General features: G+C 39.0%; 1 protein-coding gene across 1 annotated transcript in view; it reads left to right on the forward strand.

Moving 5' to 3' along the window:
- The window catches only part of LRRIQ1 (leucine rich repeats and IQ motif containing 1), a 116,687-nt gene that overhangs the window by 39,350 nt on the left and 52,543 nt on the right, over window positions 1–24,794 (forward strand). Inside the window, exons 17-18 of the mRNA XM_065669733.1 lie at window positions 1,159–1,297; window positions 3,842–3,961. Of these exons, the coding sequence (XP_065525805.1) occupies window positions 1,159–1,297; window positions 3,842–3,961 (259 nt within the window). The remainder of the gene's footprint in view (window positions 1–1,158; window positions 1,298–3,841; window positions 3,962–24,794) is intronic.

Here is a 24,794-nt window from a genome sequence, read left to right on the forward strand (position 1 = left end):
TCACAGTAAAGAACTTCTTCCTTATATCTAATCTGAACTTCCCCTGTTTAAATTTGAACCCGTTACCCCTTATCCTATTGCTACAGTCCCTGATGAAGAGCCCCTCTCTGGCATCCTTGTAGGCCCCTTTCACATCTTGGAAGGCTGCTATGTGGTCTTCATGCAGCCTTCAATGCAGGATGCAAACCACTGAGTGGTTGTTTTTTTAACTCAGCTACTGCTTTTTATAGCTGCAAAGCTTATAAATAAATCATGTTTGGGGTTGGTAAAATTAATAAACATATTTTAAAATTCTGGCTTAACCCCTGAAGTGTGCTTTTGTTTTCTGAAAAGTGCACCTCTTTGTACTATAGATACACTACTGAACCCAGGACAACAGGGAAAGTAAGATGTAAAGACTGGAGGAAATTTACATTTCTTTTCTTAAACCCACTGTCCAAATGAAATGAGAATTTTATGGAGAAAAGGATTCCAAGTCATAATGCAGAGCTGCCATTAAACTTTTCCTCTATCACTACAAATTAATTGAACATATGTTTATAAAGCTCAATCATTCAAATATAAATATAGTAAGATATTTGTATGTAGTAAATAGAACAAATATAAATAGCATGTAATCACTGCTTGTTAATCACTGAGCAAATTAGGAAACGTACACATATAAGCAGTGGTCAGTAGTGTTAAAGTGAAGGGTATAAGTAGGCAAAAAAATGAGATTAAACTTTCTGTTTTTCCTGTTTAGTCCACTGGAGATATTTGTCCCATGGAGTTTTCAGCATTTATCTCTCTTTAAGTTATCTTTTTTTTTTTCCTTTTGGACAGTGGACATAAGTGGACCCCTCCAATAGTTTATTCAGTCATTGTTAAACCCCTTCATTTTAGGAGATTCTTCCTCTCCAGTGAATATACAGGGAACAGAGCCTAGTGGGAATTAGTCAACTTGGATAATTGGATTTCCAAAGTTATGTGATGTGAATATCCTCCAGGGTTTCTGAGCATACATGTCACATCTGCATTGCAATTTCTCAGCAGTCTAATAGCAGTGCCTTCCATTTGTCTCAAAGCATAGCACTGTGCTTTATGGTTATAATTGGACAGCTATGATAATCCAGTGTACTGTTGAGGCTATGTCATTCATAATATTTATATCTCTGTAAGGCTACATGTGGCAGCATCAGTGATCCAGTCTTTTTGGCGGCAGTACCATGCCAGGAGGAAAACCAACTGCACAAAACCAGAGAATCATCAGTTTATAGAGTCTTTGAGACAGAAACATGAAGCTGCCACACTAATCCAGGTTGGGTTATGGTATTCTCTTTACTTTGCAAATTTCATAAGAAAAAACCTTACTAGTTTTGTGTACTTGTCATCTTCTGTTTTTAAGATTTTATTAATGAAAGATGAATAGTTTCATAATTAAACATTTATTTTATCATCAGCTTAATGTTTCTAAAAGAGAGCCTTCTCTACAAAAAGTTTAATAGAAGCATAAAAATGTTTTCCCTTTTTCACTATTTCCCTGAATTAATTTTTTCTTGATTTAATTCTTGTATTATGCTGAAGACACACACTGTGCCCATGTTCTTACTGGGGTATGTCTATGCTATTAAACTGACAGATGCTCCATAACTGGTACATCATTTATGGTAGCCATACAACTAACTATTCTTCCCATCTCTTCTATTTTACTAATCCATCACTTTCCCTCTCTCACCGTCTTCAGAACCCAGGATCGCCCCATCCATAGTGACATTGGGAACAGACCATGGCATAGGCTGACCTATGGTAGATACTGACCTAACAGTTAAACAGAATGTGTTACTATGTGCAAGAATTGAAGTCCATGCCTTGACTCTGTTTAGCTTGCTAGCCAGTTTACTTACCTGCAGAGTTTTCAGGGTTCATGGGGCTTTCTGCATTTATAAGCAGACCCTGTATTGATTCCAGATTTCAAGTTATCTTAAAATAATTCTATATTGTAGATCTCCTATAAAAATGTCAACAGTGCCAAAGTGATTTAGGTTTCTAAGTTCCATTTTCAAACTGAAAATCCAAGTAATTCATTAGTGTCTATGCAACAAATTGGCAGTAGCAAAATGTTTAGTAAATGTGCATACTAAGAAACAGGACAAGTACAGAATCATATTACAGGAGTCAGTTATCTGGGAAGTTGACCTAAATTTTTTTTCTGGAATATAATGCTTAGCTAGCGTATTAATTGATCTCCATAAACTTTATAAACTTTTAAACTTAGTTATATATTTGACTTCTGTTACATATTAAAGTCAAGAGTTTCACAAATTCATATAGTGATTAAAATGTCCTTACTTTCATTTTTTTCAGACCTCAGAATTCCACAAGTTAGTATGAAAATAGTCTTTCACTATTCATCTTCTGTGTATTTTATGTTTTTTTTTTAATCTTTTTATATCCATTCTTACATTCATTCATTTGTAAATAAAAGTGTAGTCCATTTATTCTCCTTTTAAGTTACTCTGTACTTTTTATCTTTTGTCTCTCTATGAACCTTTACTTTATTCTATTAAAACCTTTTTTAAAGTTACTAGAACTGAATTCCATGGGAAGATATATCATGAATTTGTTCTGTAAGGCGGTTTTCATCTTCTTTCTTAAAAACTAATATATAATTTTTCTTTTTGATTGTGAATGAGCACTGACCTGTTGCTTTCATAGATCTTTGTTAACAGATGCCTTACAGTTTATCCTTCTGCATATACTATCAGGATTCCTTTTCTCCTTTGCATTTGTAGAAACTGATCGTATTTGTTGTATTAAATATATTTTTCATGTCATCACTCGGTAACATAAGGATATTTTATCAGGATGGTTATGAAGATCTGTAGGAAAATAGGAACAATGAAATTGTAAGAAAGCAATTCTAATACATTTAATCTTCTTTTATAATAATCAGGAATTGTGTGTCTAAAACCAGTAGCATTTTCAATATCCTATGCACTTAGACAATAGTTTCCTAAAAATCAATAAGCTAAACATTAAGACAGGATATAAGATTTAACCTTCCTATTTTAGTGCCTTCATTGCAAAGCCATTAAATATGGACTACACTACATCTTTCAGCAAAGTGAAAATTTTTTGCATGGTGCTTTAAATGCTTAGGGCATCTTGAACTTCAGTAGTGTCAAACACTGATTTGGGGGAAAATTACAGTCCTGAATTTAATTTTCTTAATTTCATCTATGTAGTTTTGATCTCTGAAGTGTTTTCCTGGATCTGATTCTAAAGCTTGGCATGTGTTCCTCACACCCTTCCTCTTTTTCTAGCAGTTAATTCCTAATGTGCTCCTTTTTCTTAGATATAATTATGCCTACTGGTAATATTTTTTTAAGTAAAGATCTTAGACAGTTAAGAAAGAGTAACTGACCCAGGTCAATTGCATGAAATTTCTTTAAGAATTGCTACTTGTAAACTGTAAGACATTTAGTACAAGTGTATTTTTACTCTCAGAAATTTGAAAGTTGACACTCAGCTTTTTCTTATGTAGCCTTTCCTTTCAGTTTATAATAGTCCCTGAAGGAATTGTCAAATAATTAATTAGTTGACCCAGGTTTGTAGTTGAGGGAGTTGCAGGATTCCTTTCTGCTTACTTGTGGAGAGCCTCTTGAGTACTGTAAGCTTTAGACATATGCTGGCATTTAATTTGTCTTGTAGTTTTAAATGTCACATAAAGTTCAAAAAACAGATCATTGAGCTATTAAACCAAGGCCCAAGATGTTTTATCTTCCTAATGGGATAACATAGAGAATCTGGATTTGGGGTTGATCTATGGCTATGTATAACATGCTTTAAATTTTTTGTTTAGGCATTTTGGAAGGGTTTTATTTTGCGAAAGAAACTGGCCAGTGCTCTTGCAGCTGTTAAAAGCGATGAAGTAGAGGATGACTATGAAGAAATAAATGTGGATGATTTCACATTTTCTGAAGTAAGCACAATCATTAGCATAAAAAAATTATGTAAAAAATAAACATTATTATTATTAAGCAATTGTGTAGGTGTTGGAAATAATAGACCGTGAATGGACTACCAGAGCTAGAATTAACATGTTGGATGTCCAGAAATAAAGAAGCATTTGTTATATATATAGCTCATTTAAGTGTATTTGTCATGGATTAATTGCTTCCTGCTCTTAGAGATGCTCTGGTAGTTGCCTTGCTGTTAATGTCACACCCACCATTGAATCCCATAGATTTCTACACTTAAAGGACAATCATGTGAGAATAAGGAAATAGCTACTTTTGTTCTAAAATTTTTAGCTTTTTAGTATTTTAGTAACAGATTATAATGTCAACAATATTTGAGTATGCATTTTGTTAATTTTCAGGATAGCCTGAGAATAATATATCTGAAAATATAGCTGAGTTTCAGTGTTGTGATATTCTGATAAAAAGAACACACCCCCAAAACCAGAGGTGAAGCAGGCTTACTAGCTCTTCTTTTGTCTTATAAGTATAGTGCTAAAAAGACTACGAGTCTGAATACAAAAGTAAATTACAAAGCAAAATATAGTTAAATTGGAAAAAAATCCTCACACTTAGAAGGTCTGTGATGCATAAAATCCAGAAATCATTTCTAGTAATTTTCACAAATTGTAGAGTTAATATTCTTTCAGTTTCAGAAGATTTTAACTGCCTCAGAAGTTTCCATTATAAGAAATACAAGCAGGCTCCAGAGGAATTTGAGGAGTAGCATTACATTCAAAACTGAATTTATCAATAATTGAGGGAAAAAAATAAATGTCTACAGGATCAATATTTTCATTCAGTAAGCAAGGAAAAGCATCTTTAAACCAATTTTATCTTATATAGCCTCAAAAGACACGGTATACGGGGGAAGTTCGAAACTCAGTAAGCATGGTAAGGCAGCTGTTGATGACTTACCTATGTATTTGTCTGGAGCGCAGCTTTCTTTCATTGTTTCCATTTGTTGGCTGCCCTTCTTTTTTAGTGGTTTCAGGTAAAGCAAAGCAAACTGATAGCAATTTGGCCATTTGAGACCTAAGAGGATATGACTGAGGGGGTTTTTCCATGAACCCTTGTCTCTGAATGTGCTTATTCAGCTGGCCATCTTTGCAAGAGCAATTTATCAATATTACACTGAAGTTTTGCAAATGAGATTGATGTGATAGCCCTGCTACTGGCAGGATTAAATCCTGTTTATGATCACATGTTTGTATGGGTCATAGAGAGTTATGAAACCAAATATGTTGTTAGTTGAAACAATACAGTTTACAGTTGATCAGTCTTCAGTCATCTGAGTATCAACCTTTTTTGCCACTTGTTGGGGTTTGTATGAAATTATTACTAATGACTTGATGACTTGGAGTAATTTTATTTTTTTTTCTTCTACCTTTCAGCAGCAATTTTAACACGCTTTTCAGAATTACTGTCTTATTATAAGTCCATGCAAAATGTTTGAGGCAGGAGTCCCAGGAATCATTTGGTAGACAGGAAATGTGTTTGTGTAAACATAGAGATCTGGCTTAAATTTTAGGATTTTTTTTTTTATATATATTTTAATTTGGAATATATATACAAAAAAGAACAGTCTCATTAGTTGATGTTCTCTGATCCCTGGCTTCTTTCTAAAATAATAAAAAGCAGAAAGTTGAAGGATTTATTTCTTCACACAGGAAGGAAGTATCTGTTCGTATATTAAAGAAGGAAAATATCCTGGTTTGAATTATTCAGTCAGTAGGCCAGAGTCTTATATGCTGTAATTCAATTTAGTCGTTCTTGTTTCACTCTGTTTGGCCCAAATAATCCTGTGATGTGTCTTGATATTTTTTTGTTTTAATTACTAAACTGAAAACTACACGGGCAGTTTTATTTCATCTGTCTGTCAGGAAGGCAGTCTCGTTTGGGCAGGTGCTCCTGAGGCCAGGGAGAAAAGGAGGAAGTGAGGAAGGCAGGGAAAAAGGCCAGTTTATTTCAGAGAGGCTTGCACTGTATCACCCTCTGGCGTTGCCACACAGCTCTTCCTGGTTTGCTTTTTTGTTGGGGTTTGTTTGTTTTGGGTTTTTTTCCAAATTGATATTGTGTTTATTAGGAAAGAAATAAAAGATAGGTCTAAGGAGCAATTCTCAGAGAAAGTGTTTAGGCTCAGATGTGACAGGAGACCCACGGGTTGACATTTTAATTTGCACACTTGGCTCAAATACTGAACTGGGGACTAATGTCAAAAAAGTTACTTGAGCCCTTAGCTTCTTGTGGTGAAAAATGTAAGAACATCTGTTTTCTAGAGAGCATTGTATGTGATAAATTTACAATGTATATGCCCATGAAAGATATACTTTGTTCAGTGAGTGGGCATTTCAGTGTTCCAGATTGATGTCTGTAACTAGACTTATACCCTGCAATATTTGTCTTACCTTTTTTTGGTTTATTTTATACCCCCCCCCCCCCCCCCCACACACACACACACATATATCTTGTCTGTACTAAAGAGTTTGATTGTGGGAAGTATGTGGCTTAACTAAAATGCGCCTACACTCTTCTCTGTCTAGCCCAGACTAGCCATCCTCCGTACTAGCTTGCTTGGTATTAGATTGCCTGGTTCTATGCATCTTTAGCTGTTTTGTTCTCTGCAGCTGGGCAATACAAAATCACATGGACTTTCTTCTTGTGCGGAAATATGCAGCAGAAGGTTAGAACAGTCTATGCTGGTTATTGGCTCCTTTCTCACCTCAGTGTTTCTTTCTGTCCCCACTGTTTCATAGCTGAACCAAAGCCAAATAATGACACATTATATCAGTGCCTATCTGTTGTGTTTCAAACAAGTATGTAGGGAGGAGTATATATTGCTGGATCTAAGAGATCCCATATGCTAGGGTGTGAAAGAAGAGAAAAATATCCAGACACCATTTTGCATTGCAGAATTCAGTTTGGATAGGGTAAATGAAATGAGAGAAAACGACAGAAAAAACATTCTTTATTGCAAACCAGTAGAAATGCACTAAATTCCCTCCAAAGGTCTTTGTAATAATCTGCTATTTTGTAGTGTAGTCATTGTTTGGGTTTTTTTACCAGTGTTGCATAAATTTCAGTCATAATGATTTTATTCAGTATTTTTTAGTGTTCTCACAAAATCACTAGTGTGCAAGTACCCATTTAAACCATTTGCAAATATTTCAATAAGTAATTAGGCACCAGTCTTCATTAAATTACTATTTAATATATTAATTATAAACTCAGTGTACCCAGGGCTCTGTGGAAGGTGAGGCTGTGAAACACCATAGGGAAAACTCTGGTTCTTGCCGAAGTTCCTCTTTTTACTTCAGTTATGCTCAATGAACAGTGGTATATTTTAGCAGAAGTTTGGCACCACATCACGTGAAAAATGAATTGCATGTGATTGACCTGGAGGAAAGGCCTTTATCTTGTTCACATTAGCAGGATTAATAATCTTTTTCCCTGAACAATTACTGGTATCTTGTATTCATATCAGCTCTCATACTTGCCAAAGACATTCAGAAGCAATTGATGGCAGTAGTGTTTTATGTCTGTTGTATTGTGCAGTGTCAAACAGGCTATCCCAGATGAGATGAAAGATCTGGCCAACATATGTCTCAGGAAGTATGAGTCTGGTATTTTGTGATATTTTCATGTCTTTCATGTGGACTTCGGAGAATTCCACCTTATATGCTCCAGAAGGCTGATCTTAAGGCAGCCTTTCATCAGCAGTCCATCCATGTAGCACATGATCTACAAGGCGGAGCTCATTTCACCTCTGGTGGACAAAATCTGACAACATACTTGCTTGACACAGTTCTTATTTTCTGTACTGTGTAACCATCAGCATTGTTATTTTCTCAATGTGAATATGGTAAAAGCCAAATACAAAATGGCTGAACTTGCCAGCGTGACAGAAAGCTGAACCAGTTGAATATGATCAGTTTTAAGACATTTTTTTACTCAGAACAATGACTACTGAATAATTTTTTTCCTACACTGAGTCAGCATATGGACATATGTCTTATTCTTACCAAGGTAAGTACCAGTAATGGTGGTACTTACATACATACATAGAAAGTAAATACTGTTTTTCTCAAAATACCATTTTTTGAATTTGGTTTTAAATCAGGGCTATCTAGTCATACTTTTCAAAAGAGAAAGTAACTTTGTAATTTGCAACCAAGCTAAAAAGAAAACTGTCACTGTTTTCTTCATCAAAGGGAACAAATTTGTTGGCCTGAGATAAAGTGTTATCCTGCTTCTGAGCTTTATTATGCAGAATTTTAAAATCCCAGTCTTTTTGAAATTATAGACAGGGAGTTTTCTTCCTTCCTTCCCATTTCCTTCCCATTTCCTTCCATTTCCTTCCCAGTTCCTTCCCAGTTTCATTTCCTCACGTTACATATCCACACTCAGACACATAGCTATTCCTTTTTTTTTTTTTTTTTTCTTTCCTTCCATGGCAGCTAGGTAGCAGTTCTCTGTGTTGTTTTCTGGGGATTCTTTTGTTTTCTTTTTTGGAGGGAGTGCAGGGGGAAGAGGGGAGGAGAGAGAAGAAAAACTACGTTATATGTCATAACTCTTGAAAAGTAAACAGCAATTAGAACAACAATTTCTTTACACCTCATTTTAGTGTTCTTATCACATGTCGAAACTAGACACATGCAATGTGTTTTGTTTTAATATAGTCCTTCTTTATGTGGTTTGTCTCAGGCTTTGAGCTTGTGACTGTGGGCTTGTGACAGTGTCAGGGTCTGACTGGAGACTCAGCTTCTCATACCAGTCTTTGAGGCAATAGCAGAGTCTGATTTCAGATCAGTCTTTCACAGACAGTTTTCTGTTTTCTGGCTAGTGCCAGGAAATAAGTGTAGCCTATGGATTAGAATGTCTCTATATTTCTTGTATCTTGACACATTTACACATGTCTAGCTCTTGTAATTGCTTATAAATGTCAGATCAGTATCCAGCCTTTCTATATGGTATACTGTAGAGAATATGATCCTTTTTTTCATCAAAGTTACGAAAAAGTCACAATGTTGTAGAAAAGAAAAAAAGTGTATGATAAAATTTCGTTAGATCCATTTTCTTTAAAAAGCAGGGGAAAAACTCTCTCCTAAGTAACATATTGGAAGAACAACCTTCTCAGTAAGTGTGTATAAACAATGTCTTAGTATGATCATGTTTCTTCAGCTGCTATGTTAAGGAATTGCATACCATTCTCAGTCTGTGGCATCATCAGATATGTAAAGCCCCTTTTTTTACCTCTTTCAGCAATGAGGCTTATTTAAAAAGCTGAAATCTTGTTTTCTAGTTATCTGATAGATATCCTGGGCTTGAAAGTACATTGTTGCAGTCAGTGTCCGATAAAATAAACACAAACAAAGCTATTAGGAGTTGTGGCTGTTGCTAACACTCCAGCTTTACAGCTCATGCAGAATGTGCTTTGACTGCTTTCTGACCTTCCACCGTGAGATCTCAGTTTGAAGCTCACTAATGATGCAGGACACTAAAGATATTTAGCCAAATGGTATAGTATTTTTCTAAATTATATTTAGCGTGTATGACATATCAAAGTATATGTAATTAATTGTACTTCCTAGTCTCATTCCTCTAAAGAGAAAGTAAAGCATTGGAATTGAATAAAGAGGCCAAGCAATGGAAAAAATATACAAAAGTAGAAGTCTTAGTTCTGTGGAGTTTTAGACTCATTACTGTAGCCTCAAAGGAAAAGCCATTCTAAGCCAAATGCCTCATTGTAAATGGGAGTAATAAGAGAGCCATCAGTTCTTCTCAAAGAGTACATTTGCATCTGGAATCTCTTAAATGCTGAGCCTAAGGATCACAAATCACTGAATATATCTTCCCTAAGTTCTTTAATTTTGCATAATGTTAAAATTGACATTTTTGTGTTGGTATAGATTGTGTTATAGATCTAGTTAAATGTTTGATTTTTACCATGTCCACATACCTTGATTTCCAATGAAAAAAATATTTTTTTAGTAATGTCTATTTAAAAATTTCGGGAGCTATCCTAACTGGCTTGTCTGTTCTCTGTGAGAAGAGGCCATTGATACAGCCAATACTGTAATTGAGTAAAATAGCAGTACTTTTGGAGGAACCAAAGAGGAAAGTGAGATGTCAGCTTCCTTTCTCCTCCACAATTAAATCCATACATGTCTCATTGCCTGGAGCTTGAAGTCATCTTAGTTTAGAACGTAGCAGCTGTTATCCAACCACAGCACAGCTTAACTCACCTGAACATATACAAGTTCCATGAAACAGATGGGATGCATCCAAGAGGACTGATCAAGCTGACATAATTTTGAGGTCAGTCTCTATCATCTTTGAGAGATCATGACAACTGGTGGAGGTTACTAGTGACTGAAAAAGGGCAGGCATCACACCCATCTTCGAGAAAGACAAGAAGAAAGATTCAAAGAACTACAGGCCAATCAACCTTACCTCAGTTCCTGGGAAGGTTGTGGAGCAAATCCTCTCAGAAGCCATTGCTAAACCCGTGAAAGAAGGTGATTGAGAGCAGCCAACATGGGTTTACCAAGGGCTGATTATTGCTTTCTATCACAAGGGGACTGGCACTATGAATAAGGTGAGGGCAGTGCATATTGAATGCCTTTATTTTAGCAAGGCCATCAACAGTCTCATGCAGTCTTATTCTCAAAATTTGTTGAGGTATGGGCTGGACAAGAGGGTGGCAAATTAACTGGACTGCCAGTCTCAAATAGTTGTGTTCTGTAGTGCAAAATCCAACTTGGGGACAGTAATTAATGGATGGTAGGGAGACCAAAGTAGTTAATATTTGAATTAATAACCTGTATGATGGAACAGAATGCAATCTCAGCAAGTGTGCAGATAATACTAAACTGGGAGCAGCGGTCAGTATGCTGTAGAACCACGGTGTTCTTCAGAGCAGCCTGCACAGTCTAGATAAACAGGTTGATCTCATGAAGTTCAGCAAAAGCAACTGCGAAGTCCAACATACGGGCTAGAGTCATCCCATGCAACACTTGACTAGGGCTGACTGTCTAGGAACCAGTACCTCAAAATAGGATCTAGGGCCCTAATGGACTTTCTTTGCCATGCAATTCTTGAGTTTCTAATAGTGGCAATAGAGATGGGGAAAAACAACCCAGCAACCCATACCCTGTAATGCAATCTGAATTTAGCTAAAATCTGTTTATGTCTAGTTTGTCCTTGAATGGAGTGGGCTAAGGAATCCTAGATGCTAAATACTGTTAAAGTCATCATCTGGTTAATAATAGGAAAACGTCCCAAAGAATCAGCTGCTAAAGTTCTTGAATTTCCGGGAAAGTAGCAGTGTAGGCTCCAAAAGAGTAAGTTAAGACTACAGTTATGAATCAACAAATTTCAACTTGCAGATTCCTTTGTACATAGTTTATTTCAAATAAAAAAATTATTGCTACGAGCATATAAGGAGGACTGTATAAATGAAACTGAGAGATAATACATATCTTCTTTACAGTTAAGTGGGTTTGGTGTAATTAGAGTTTTTTTATCATCAGTTTCAAAAAACATATGCTTACAACTGAGTCCTTTGCTCTTTATCTTCCAAATACTTTTTTGATATTATTTGTGAAATAAGGACTTTTAAACAAAAAGGAAACATTGTCTTGAAATTGAGTCAAATGTCTCATGTGACAAGAACTTTGAAACATATTAAAGGTTAGATGACTATAAACTTGAGACTAATCTATTTTTAATACCCTGTGCTTCTGCCTGCCTTCCCTTTGACAATAAATGCAAGCTGAAGTACAGCTTTCTTTTCTATTGTCTTTTCAGTATTGATTTCCCAAACTTGATAGAACATTTCAGATTATATTCCTTTGAAATTCTATGTTCTTTGAATGTACAGTATTTAAGGGATGAGGATGAGCGATCCTTTGGCTGTTTAGTTTGCTGCATTTTTTGATTCATTGCCCCCTGAAAATTTTGTTTGTTTTCACAGAGGTGCAAGAACTTGGGAAAAGGCTTTTAGGGACATATCAGCTAAAGTCTGTATAATGTGGCAGAGTCAGAGAGGGAAAGAGCTGAATATTCTTGTCATTTTAATGTGGAAAGACTGCATCTGGGGTCTGAGAGCCTTTTTGAGGGGTGGTCTGAATTCAGTGCTAGGAGCCTGATGTTTATTGAGGTGTGTGGGGGTATACATCTCAAAAGTTTCTTTGAAGCATACATTTCTTATGCTTACTTGAGCCGTGTCTAACCTCTGAAGCTGAGGTTACCATTTACCCATTTGTATTGTTTATTCTTGTATTAAAAAAAAAAAAAAGATGTAGGACCCAGAGCTTGGTTTGAACACTTGTCAGGCTTAAGACAAAAATGCATTTCTAGAAAAATTTGGGTCATGCAGGTCAAGAACGACTGACATGAAGTACAATAAGATTCAGACTTTTGGAAAGTTAATTATGTATGTACACAATCAACCTTTTTTGCGACTGAAAACTTTTAGTGTCCCTGAAATTTTCATTATTTATTTACTTTTATATATTCTGAAATAAATTATTTCCATAATTTTAGTAATACATGTCTAGAGAAATCACATAGTTACACATGTATATGTGTAATCGGATTACATATCCTAATAATGTATTAGGATTTGAGAGAACAGATTTCTCCATATAAAATATTTTGGAGACATTACATTTGGATAAGACATTCCCCAATAAAATTTTCTTTAGTGTTTTTCTTAAGAGAATATTACGATTTTTCCAGTAATTGTCAATGCATACTTCTTATAAATGGACATCTACACAACTACATTTGTTCTCTAATTTTCCTACAAGAATGTACTCTAGTAATTAACCAGCTTTTTTAAGTTTATAAAATCTCTTGGGGTCAATTAATCATTGCAATGTTTCTCTGGAAATAAGATGATACTTGCTACTTTTTTTGGCTTGAAACATTGTTTGGTTTTAGCAGTCATAAGAATGCAGCCATGCCCAGCTTTCTTTCCTAATTCTCTTGTCTTATATAAAGACAGGGTTGAAAAAGAAGCATTGCCAAAGGTTAAAATAACCTTTATTAGGGTGCTAACCTGTTTATCTTCACCACATAAAATATGTGAAAAATCATGAAAGACAAACCCAGAGAAAGAGACTATTTTTTCTACTGCTTGCAGTTCAGAGATCCGTTTTCTATAAAACATATTCACTAAGCTAATAAAAAGAAGTCTGCAGGTTTTTTTATAAGTTTGTTCAAGTCAACACATTTACATACATTTTAAAATGGCAGAACTTAGACTGAAGTGTTGTGGTGTTGGAAATCGAACAATAATGCAACTAATAGATGATTCAGTTAAGAATGTTTGTATTTGATGCTATCTTACCTTTGGAAGTGTTTTGGAAAGTGTGTCTGAACTGATATTCAGCTTCCTAACGCTGAGCTAAGCTTTACACATGAACTTGAGTAACTCAGAAAAACTACCATATAGAGCAATCTGCTTCCTAAAAGACTGGGTGAAATAAAAAGCTAAATACACACATATATTCAGATCTTTAATTTCAAAGGAAGTTTTCAATCACAGCCTGTCACCAGTATATAAATCAGCATAGAAAAATTATCTGGTCCTTCTGTATCAGCTACAAGAGCTAAAACTTTGTGATTTCTTAAGAAGTTTCTCAAAACTTACTTAGGCTTTTAGAGAGGACACTTCCAGCAAAGAATATTTGGGCCTTGGCAGAAATGAAGTTTTGTTTAAAAAGAAATTAAAGATGTTGTCCTGGAGTAGTACGATATTTGAATTAAATACTCCACAGAGTGAAATATGTTTGCCAGGAACCAAGAGAGAAAGTTACAGTTTTCTGCCAGATGAAAGACAGTATAGAATGGCTGGTACGGCTGCTTGTAATAGGCTCTTTTCTGTTGTGAGCGTCCACAGGGATAACCTTCAGCATATGATCCTTCTGCCTGACCGCTTGCCCTCCCAGTCTGATCAATTATTAAACTACAGACTATCCAACACTAGGAAAAGCAGTTCTGTCTGTGGCATATATTGCCCAAAAAGAAATTTTGCCAGCTTATTTGAAATAGTCGTAGAATGCCAATGAATGTTCTGCCTTGGGTTAAAGTACCATCTTTCACTTATCTTTTTGTTTTAACTTTTTGTTTTATTTTCTTGGAGTAAACTAGATTTTAACTGCACTATTGAAATACACTCACTAAAAACTAGGGAAGTAGAAATCAAGGATATTGCCACACTGAAGAACTTTGTATAAACTTGTATTCTATAAAGAAAACTAGTGGAAAAATCCTTCAAATTTGTTAATTTTGTCTTATTACATATTCTTATTAAAAAATAATGTAGTATCGTAGAATCATAGAATAGTTTGGGTTGGAACGGACTTTCAAAGGTCATCTAGTCCAACCCCCCCTGCAGTGAGCAGGAACCCCTTGAACTAGATCAGGTTCCCCAGAACCACAGCCAGAGTGGCCTTGAATGTCTCCACGGATGACACATCTACCACTTCTCTGGGCAAAACATAGGAATGTAGATACTTTGTAAAATATGGTGGAAAAAGGGCCTTTCTAACTGAAAATGACACTAATGGCCTGCCTTACTGAGGGGAGAAGTTCAGAGAAACAGGTTAGACAAAACCAGGCAGGTGAACTGAAAGGTGAATCTTATTTTTTTTAAGAAAAGCATTCCACACACAATTTTTGTGAAATTGCAATGTGGATTTTATATATATATATATTTTTTTTTTATAAAATACCCTTTTTCCCCCCTCCCATTCCTTCTACTCTATTGTAGTGTTCAGGAGCAGTCATGAATCATAGAATCATAGAATAGTTAGGGTTGGAAAGGACCTTAAGATCATCTACTTCCAACCGTCCTGCCATGGGCATGGACACCTCCCACTAAACCATGCCACCCAAGGCTCTGTCCAGTCTGGCCTTGAACACTGCCAGGGGTGGAGCATTCACAACTTCCCTGGGCAACCCATTCCAGTGCCTCACCACCCTTACAGTAAAGAACTTCTTCCTTATATACAATCTAAACTTCCCCTGTTTAACTAGTTACCCCTTGTCCTATCACTACAGTCCCTAGTGAAGAGTCCCTCTCCAGCATCCTTGTATGCCCCCTTCAGATACTGGAAGGCTGCTATGATGTCTCCACACATCCTTTGCTTCTCCAGGCTGAACAGCCCCAACTTTCTCGGCCTATCACAGAATCACAGAATCCCAAGGGTTGGAAGGGACCTAAAAAGATCATCTAGTCCAACCCCCCTGCAAGAGCAGGGTAACCTACAGTACATCACACAGGAACTTGTCCAGGCGGGCCTTGAATATCTCCAGTGTAGGAGACTCCACAACCCCCCTGGGCAACCTGTTCCAGTGCTCTGTCACTCTTACAGTAAAGAAGTTCTTCCTGATGTTAACGTGGAACTTCCTATGCTCCAGTTTACACCCATTGCCCCTTGTCCTATCACTGGATATCACTGAAAAAAGCCTAGCTCCATCATCCTGACACCTACCCTTTACATATTTGTAAACATTGATGAGGTCACCCCTCAGTCTCCTCTTCTCCAAGCTAAAGAGACCCAGCTCCCTCAGCCTCTCCTCATAAGGGAGATGTTCCACTCCCTTAATCATCTTTGTGGCTCTGCGCTGGACTCCTTCAAGCAATTCCCTGTCCTTCTTGAATTGAGGGGCCCAGAACTGGACACAATATTCCAGATGCGGCCTCACCAAGGCTGAGTAGAGGGGGAGGAGAACCTCTCTTGACCTACTAACCACTCCCTTTCTAATGCACCCTAAGATGCCATTTGCCTTCTTGGCCACAAGAGCACATTGCTGGCTCATGGTCATCCTCCTATCCACCAGGACCCCCAGGTCCCTTTCCCCTTCACTACTTTCCAGCAGGTCACCCCCCAACCTGTACTGGTACATGGGGTTGTTCTTCCCCAGATGCAAGACTCTACACTTGCCCTTGTTAAATTTCATCAAGTTTCTCCCCGCCCAACTCTCCAGCCTGTCCAGGTCTCGCTGAATGGCAGCACAGTCCTCTGGTGTGTCAGCCACTCCTCCCAGTTTTGTGTCATCAGCAAACTTGCTGAGGGTGCACTCAGTTCCCTCATCCAGGTCATTGATGAAAATATTAAACAGCACCGGTCCCAGCACCGACCCCTGAGGAACTCCACTAGTCACAGACCTCCAGCTAGATTCTGCGCCATTGACCACAACTCTCTGCCTTCTTCCTTTCAACCAGTTCTCGATCCACCTCACTACTTGATCGTCAAGCCCACACTTCCTTAGCTTATCTATGAGGATGCTGTGGGAGACAGTATCAAATGCCTTACTGAAATCAAGAAAAACTACATCTACCACTCTACCATCATCCCTCCACCTAGTCACTTCCTCATAGAAGGCTATAAGGTTGGTCATACATGACTTCCCCCTCATAAAACCATGTTGGCTGTTCTTAATGACCCCCTCATCCTTGATATGCCTAGTGATGGAGTCAAGAATAAGTTGTTCCATCACCTTTCCAGGGATGGAGGTAAGGCTGACCGGTCTATAATTACCCGGGTCCTCCTTCTTGCCCTTCTTATAGATTGGTGTGACCTTTGCCATCCGCCAATCCTCAGGCACCTCGCCCGTTTCCCACGACTTACCAAAGATGATGGAAAGTGGCCTAGCAATGACCTCCGCCAGCTCCCTCAGCACCCGTGGGTGCATTCCATCCGGACCCATCGATTTACAGATGTCCAGTTTGCATAGCTGATCCCTAACCCAATCCTCATCTACCAAAGCAAACTCCTCCTTTGTCCTGACTCCTTCTGGGGCTATAGAAATCCGGGGCCCTCGGGGAGAGTCTGCAGGAGTAAAGACAGAGGCAAAGAAGGCATTCAGCACCTCTGCCTTCTTTATATCCTCTGTCTCCAGGGTACCCACTTCGTTCAGCAGTGGGCCTATATTGCCTCTTGTGTTAGTTTTATTTGCTATGTATTTGAAGAAGCCCTTTCTATTGTCTTTAACCCGACTAGCAAGATTGAGTTCCAAGGAGGCCTTAGCTGTCCTAATTGCCTCCCTACATCCTCTAACAACTGTCCTATATTCCTCCCAAGCGGCCAGCCCCTCCTTCCATAATCCATAGATTCTCCTTTTCCACTTGAGTTTGCCCAGCAGCTCTTTGTTTAACCACGCCGGTCTCCTAGATCCCTTACTTGACTTCCTACTTATTGGGACGCTCCGATCCTGAGCTTGGAAGAAGCGGTCCTTGAATGCTAACCAACTATCTTGAGCCCCTTTACCGCCTAGTACACTTTCCCATGAGACTTCCCTTAGCAGTTGACTGAAGAGGCCAAAGTTGGCCCTTCGGAAATCCAGAACTGTGGCTTTGCTAGGTATTCTATTCCTCCCACACAGGATCCTAAACTCCACCATCTCATGGTCACTGCAGCCAAGGCTGCCATTGACCGTCACCACTTCGACCAAACCCTCCTTGTTGGCGAGTACTAAATCTAGCAGCGCTGCTCCCCTAGTTGGTACGTCCACCATTTGCATTAAGAAATTATCATCAATGCACTCGAGGAACCTCCTAGACTGTGAATGACTGGCTGTGTGAGTCTTCCAGCAAATATCGGGGTAATTAAAGTCCCCCACGACGACTAAGGCATGTAGTCGCGAGGCTACTTCCAGTTGCCTGTAGAAAGCCTCATCAACTCCTTCGTCCTGATCAGGAGGTCTGTAATAGACCCCCACAACTGTATCACCCGTGCCAGTCAGCCCCTTGATTCGTACCCACAGACATTCCACTTGCTCCTCATCCGACCCCGGACAGAACTCAATACATTCTAGTTGCTCTCTCACGTAAAGAGCCACTCCACCACCTCGCTTTGCTGACCTATCTTTCCTAAAAAGGACATAGCCATCCATGACCACATTCCAGTCATGTGAACTGTCCCACCATGTCTCTGTAATCGCCACTAGATCATAACCTTTAGCCCGCACACAGACTTCTAACTCCTCCTGTTTATTCCCCATGCTGCGTGCATTGGTGTACAGGCATTTCAGGGAGCCAGTCCTAGTACCCTTTTTCCCCTGCGGGACAGGGTCTAAAAAGCTATCCTTTCCCACAAGTGAAACAAGAGATTGATAGTCCTCCTTAGCCCGCCATCCTTCAATCCCTAGCATGTTCCTCTTGGGCTTGTCCCCAACAGGCCCAGTTAAATCCCCTCCCCCCTTCATAACTAGTTTAAAGCCCTGTCAATAAGCCCTGCTAACTCCTGCCCCAAAACCCTTTTTCTTCTCTGGGACTGGTGTATCCCGCCTGTCACCAGCAAACCAGGTGTCACATACAGCAGCCCGTGACTGAAAAACCCAAACCCCTGCCTTTGGCACCAGTCACGTAGCCATACATTAACCTGCAGAGTCTTCTTATATATCCCTTCACCCTCGCTTGCAACAGGTACGGAGGCAAACACCACTTGCGCTCCAGACCCTTTAACCAGCCGTCCCAGGGCCCTGTAGTCTCTCTTCATTGCCCTTACGTTCCTCGTAATAATTTCGTCACTGCCAACCTGAAAAACCAGCAGTGGGTAGTAGTCAGACGGCTGCACCAGTTCAGAGAGCTTCTTTTTAACATCTCTAATCCGAGCCCCAGGCAGGCAGCAGACCTCCCTGTGGGGTGGATCCGGTCGACAAATGGGCCCTTCTGTTCCCCTCAGAAGGGAGTCACCCACCACAATTACTCTTCTTTTCTTCTTGGTTGGAGAAGTTCTGAGGTATGTGGGTGAGTGACTAGCCCTGGGTGACTCACTAGATAGATTTGCCTCACCATCTCCATTCACCTGGCCCTGAAGTTCCAAGACCTCGTACCTGTTATTCAAGGGCAACTGGGAGGGAGGAAGGGATTGTGAGGGTTTTCGCTTACCTGTCCGAGGAGGAACCTCCCTCCATCCATCCTTGTCCATTAAGCTCTCTCCTTCTGTCTGATGGTAGGAGGGAAGGGGATCCATATCTTGTTGAACCACTTCCCTCTGCCCTTGCCTTAGGGTGTGGTTCCACCAATCTATTTCACTTTCACACTCTCTAATGGCTCTCAACCTTTCTACCTCCTCCCTCAGTTCAGCCACCTGCCTGAGCAGGTCATTTATTTGCTCACAGCGAACACAAGCAGTATCACTGGCTCCCTCCAATACAAGTGCCTCCATACGGGAAGTGCTCCAGTCCCCTGATTATCCTCGTGGCCCTCCTCTCAACTTGTTCCAACAGTTCCATGTCCTTTCTATGTTGAGGACACCAGAACTGCACACAGTACTCCCAAGTGAGGTCCCACAAGAGCAGAGTAGAGGGGCAGGATCACCTCCTTCGACCTGCTGGTCACGCTCCTTTTGATGCAGCCCAGGATGCAGTTGGCTTTCTGGGCTGTGAGCACACACTGCTGGCTCTCATGTTTATTTTCTCATCAACCAACACCCCCAAGTCCTTCTCCGCAGGGCTGCTCTGAATCTCTTCTTTGCCCAACTTGTAGCTGTACCTGGGATTGCTCCAGCCCAGGTGTAGGACCTTGCACTTGTCATGGTTAAACTTCATAAGGTTGGCATCAGCCCACCTTACAAGCATGTCAAGGTCCCTCTGGATGGCATTCCTTCCCTGCGGTGTATCAACCAAACCACACAGCTTGGTGTCACAGAATCATAGAACAGTTAGTGTTGGAAAGGACCTCAAGATCATCTAGTTCCAACCCCCCTGCCATGGGCAGGGACACCTCACACTAAACCACCCCACACAAGGCTTCATCCAACCTGGCCTTGAACACCGCCAGGGATGGAGCACTCACAACCTCCCTGGGCAACCAATTCCAGTGTCTCACCACCCTAACAGGAAGGAATTTCCTCCTTATATCCAATCTAAACTTCCCCTGTTTAAGTTTTAACCCGTTACCCCTTGTCCTGTCACTACAGTCCCTGACGAAGAGGCCCTCCCCAGCATCCCTATAGGCCCCCTTCAGATACTGGAAGGCTGCTATGAGGTCCCCACGCAGCCTTCTCTTCTCCAGGCTGAGCAGCACCAACTTCCTCAGCCTGTCTTTATACGGGAGGTGCTCCAGTCCCCTAATCATCCTCGTGGCCCTCCTCTGGACTTGTTCCAGCAGTTCCATGTCCTTTTTATGTTGAGGACTTCAGAACTGCACTCAATACTCCAGGTGAGGTCTCACAAGAGCAGAGTAGAGGGGCAGGATCACCTCCTTCGACCTGTTGGTCACGCTCCTTTTGATGCAGCCCAGGATACGGTTGGCTTTCTGGGCTGCGAGCGCACACTGCTGGCTCATGTTCATTTTCTCATTGACCATCACCCCCAAGTCCTTCTCTGCAGGGCTGCTCTGAATCTCTTCTTTGCCCAGTCTGTAGCTGTGCCTGGGATTGCTCCGACCCAGGTGTAGGACCTTGCACCTGTCGTGGTTGAACTTCATAAGGTTGGCATCAGCCCACCTTACAAGCGTGTCAGGGTCCCTCTGGATGCCATCCCTTCCCTCCAGCATATCAACCGGACCACACAGCTTGGTGTCATCAGCAAACTTGCTGAGGGCGCACTTAATCCCACTGTCTATGTCAGCGACGAAGATGTTAAACAAGACCGATCCCAACACGGATCCCTGAGGGACACCACTCATTACCGGTCTCCAGCTGGACATCGAGCCATTGACCACAACTCTTTGTGTGCGGCCATCCAGCCAGTTCTTTATCCACCGAGTGGTCCATCCATCAAATTGATATCTCTCCAATTTAGAGAGAAGGATGTCGTGTGGGACAGTGTCTAATGCTTTGCACAAGTCCAGGTAGATGACATCAACTGCTTTACCCTTATCCATCAATTCCGTAGCCCCATTGTAGAAGGCCATCAAATTGGCCAGGCAGGATTTCCCCTTAGTGAAGCCATGCTGGCCATCACCAACTACCTTGTTGTTTTTCATGTGCCTTAGCATGCCTTCCAGGAGAATGTGCTCCAAGATTTTGCCAGGCACAGAGGTGAGACTGACTGGTCTGTAATTCCCCGGGTCATCCGTTTTCACCTTCTTGAAAATGGGGGTTATATTTCCCTTTTTCCAGTCGTTGGGAACTTCACCTGACTGCCATGATTTTTCAAATATGATGGCCAGTGGCTTAGCAACTTCATTTGTCAGCTCCTTGGAGGACCCGCAGATGGATTTCATCAGGTCCCACGGACTTGCATACATTCAGGTTCTTAAGATGGTCTCGTACCAGATCCTCTCCTACAGTGGGCCTAGGGTCTTCATTCTTACAGTCCCTGTGAATGAATCTGAGTTCAAAGGGAGGTTTGGATATAAATTTTCTTCTGCTTGTTTATTTTCAGTGGCTTATTTTCCTATTTTTCTCTTACATGCTGTATAAATAAAAGCAGTACGTAAATATCAGTAAAACATTTTATCTGGCTAAACCATTGCTGTTCTGCAAACAGTGAATGAATCAATGAAGAAATGAAATAAGAAAGGAAGGAGGTATAAAGAGTTAGTTCTCCCTGATTTTCAAAAGTAGTTTTACAGTTTTGACAGATGGTGATTCAGCTTGTGATTCTGAGGTTCACCATACTTGGAGACCCCAGGCAGCTTCAGCTCCAGTGGCAGCAAACATGTTGACCTTTTGCAGTTAATCCACACCACTTTAGCAGAAAGTCCTTAAACTACCAATTTCCAAGATCTGAAAGAATATACCAAGAAAAAGATTGTCTCCAACATGTCCAGTTTCTTTCAATCTTTCCAAAAGCATCTGCTACTGAACTCTTCTGGAAACACGTATCAATCTACTGATGTAGACAGATACTTGGTCTGACCCAGAGCAGAGTTGCGTATCAAATGCTGGTCTTCTTTTTCAGCCTATATATTTAATGTCTTCTTGCATCCTCTGCTTCTAACCATAGCACAGTTTTGGAAATTGGTTTGGTTTTTATTATACTCTTGTGATCCTCCTTGATCTAACAGAGATGAAAGGCAGTATGTGATAACATTATTTACAGTTTGGACAGTTACTTGTCAAAGTGCTTCAAAGCTGAGTGTAGGTTTGACACTGTGTTCTGTGAGCTATTTTTTGTTCATGGTTTAAATAGGACTCAGAACAGTCCAAACTACACATATTATAAAAGATTATGTAACTCCAGAATGTAATCCAGAGCATATAAAATATGCCTAGAATTAGATTGTGTAAATAATATTTGCACTAAAACTCTTCTTTTCAATAGCTCATTCAATCCCAGTTGAAGTTAGTAGAACCACTGTCACTGACTTTGATAGTTGTAGGATTTGATTCTGTTTGTGGGATCAGAGGATTTTAATGTTTGATTGTAAATTGTGATTGCAGTCTGCAAAAGAAGGGATAGAAATGTTTTAGAAATGAAGGAATAACAACATGAAAAAAAGGTTTTATATATAATGTGCCATGAAAAGAATAAAGTCCATAAGCCTCCAGAGTTCGTTGATGAGCTGCAATATCAGAGGGGAAAAAAACCCTGTAGGGTTAGATTCTTAAAGGGTTAAAAAAATACATTGTGAATCAGGATAAATAGGTTTGATCCTGGTGGATAAATGGAAATAGCTAATACCATGGAAGTTTTAATAATAAAATTCAGAAGGAAAACCCCAAACCCAAATATATTTGCACCTTCTTTTGTTGAAGAATGATATCGGGGATAATTGCATTGTATTTAATAATGAATTTTGGGGGTCTGTATTCTTTTTAGTCTTGGAAGTGTTTTATTTGTATCTTGAGCAGGAGCTAAATCAAAGCAAACACAAAGTCTGGCACAAAAAAAAAATAAAATTAAAGAAACCTTCGAATAATTTGGCAAGTATTAAAAATGTATTTCAAATCATAAGTTAGAGTGAATTTATTTCTGTGAAGTTTTAACAAACATTTATAAAGGTCTCTGTATGTTTTGTGTACCTGTAAAAATTGCAACTTTTAAAAAGTAATGAATACAGTCTTTGATTTGGAACTAACACTGTACACAAAGTATGGAGGATACAGAAGTGTGAGAGATCTTTAGATGAATTAATTGTGTTCTAAATCAACTGTATGCAATTTACATGTATGTGTAACACTACATATATACCTTAGTATTTACGAAATTGGTTCCTTAACTTGGCTTTAGAAACAAATGTATGCCTGTAACAGTTTATGTAGACCATATAATCAAGCACTATAATTTTATTTGCTTTGTAATTCATCTCAGATTGTTGGTTTGTTGTTGATTTTGGGGTTTTTTTTTTTGTGGACAATATCAATAGAAATGGATGTAGGTTTTAGCCTTAAGTATTGGTAATTCTGTCATAAACTTTTAATTAGTTTTAATTTAGGACAGTATTTATGGGGAAAATATGGACAAAAGTTTCTTGAACTTAGCACTGTCAAAGTCTCTAGGGATAAACATAGTGGAAGAGCATATATTTGAAAATCAATTCTGTGTTTATTTTTGTTGGCCAAAGCAAATGTCAGTGTTGTGTATTTTTATAATATGCTACACATTCATAGGCATGAGAAATGTGCTTAATGATAAATCAGTTATCTTTTTTTCTTGTCTTGCATATTTATACCTTTGAAAAGTGCTTTTAGATTTTCATTGAAATTTATTTTCAAGACTTAGAACACTGATAGACATTTTACAGGCTATGAAAGAAATAGAAACACTGTGAAGAACATTAAATTAATAAATGGTGAACACTGGGCTAAGAAAATACTTGTGAGAAAAGTTTCAACCTAAAGGTTAAGAGCAAAGAATTTTAATTGGGTCATGGTACAACTATAAAGCAGGATTCAGTCAGTGATTCTTGCTGCTTAAGTTATTTTTGTTCCAAAAAATTGATTACAATTTTGGAGTGGTAGTTTTCATGTTTCATGATTTTGTTGATTTCTATCACAAGCAATTTCATCAGAGAGATAGAAAATCAAATAGCTAGGATGCAGGCTGTACCTAAAATTCGTTAGAACGTGGATCACGTTCACTCCTTATGTACTCTGTGTACCCAGGTAATTAATAGACATGTCATTGTACACAAAAGACCAATTAGATTATTTGACATTTAAATTGTACAAGAAGTGGAAGTCTACCCCTCTCCCAACTGTATTGATTCTCTTGCAAATAAAGGAGGAAAAAAAATACTTCAGAAATTTGCCACTTTCGTAAACCTTTATATACCAGCAAAGTTGAAGACACAGCTTTTGCGAAAAACTGAGTCGACCTACAACTGGGTTGCAAAAGCACACTTACAAAATTAGTGAAAAACTCTCATCTGAAAAGCTAGAAATATGATTTGTGCAGTGCATTTGAAGAGTAAATTCAGGGAGGACAAGGAGAACTAATATCTGATTTCACTGGCAGTTTTTTGTCAGATTTTCTCCTTTTTCTCCCAGTTACTCATTTTGCATTTTGACTGTTCTGCCCATAGACCCCAGATAATTATAAGACTTGAATATATCATAGCTGAGATACAAACATATCAGTCTTCTGTGTCGGAATTGTACCAGTTTCACATCTTTAAATGATCACCTGTGTTTTGATTTACTACAATCTGCTTCTGGAATAGATTTTAACTGTGACTTTTTTTTTTTCTTTCTTTTTTTTAATGAAAATTGTTTGAATCAACCACTCAGTTGTTATTATTGGCATAGGACTAATCACTGAGAAGATATGGGTTAGTGGGTTGCAGGTAAATGTACCAGTTAAAGAATGTGATACATTTTATTTGTTGCATGCTTCTACAGTTTATTTACATAGATTTCTTAACACATACAACCACCTGAGAGAGGA

The sequence above is a fragment of the Lathamus discolor genome, chromosome 1, assembly GCF_037157495.1.
Source record: "Lathamus discolor isolate bLatDis1 chromosome 1, bLatDis1.hap1, whole genome shotgun sequence".
Classification (NCBI taxonomy): domain Eukaryota; kingdom Metazoa; phylum Chordata; class Aves; order Psittaciformes; family Psittacidae; genus Lathamus; species Lathamus discolor.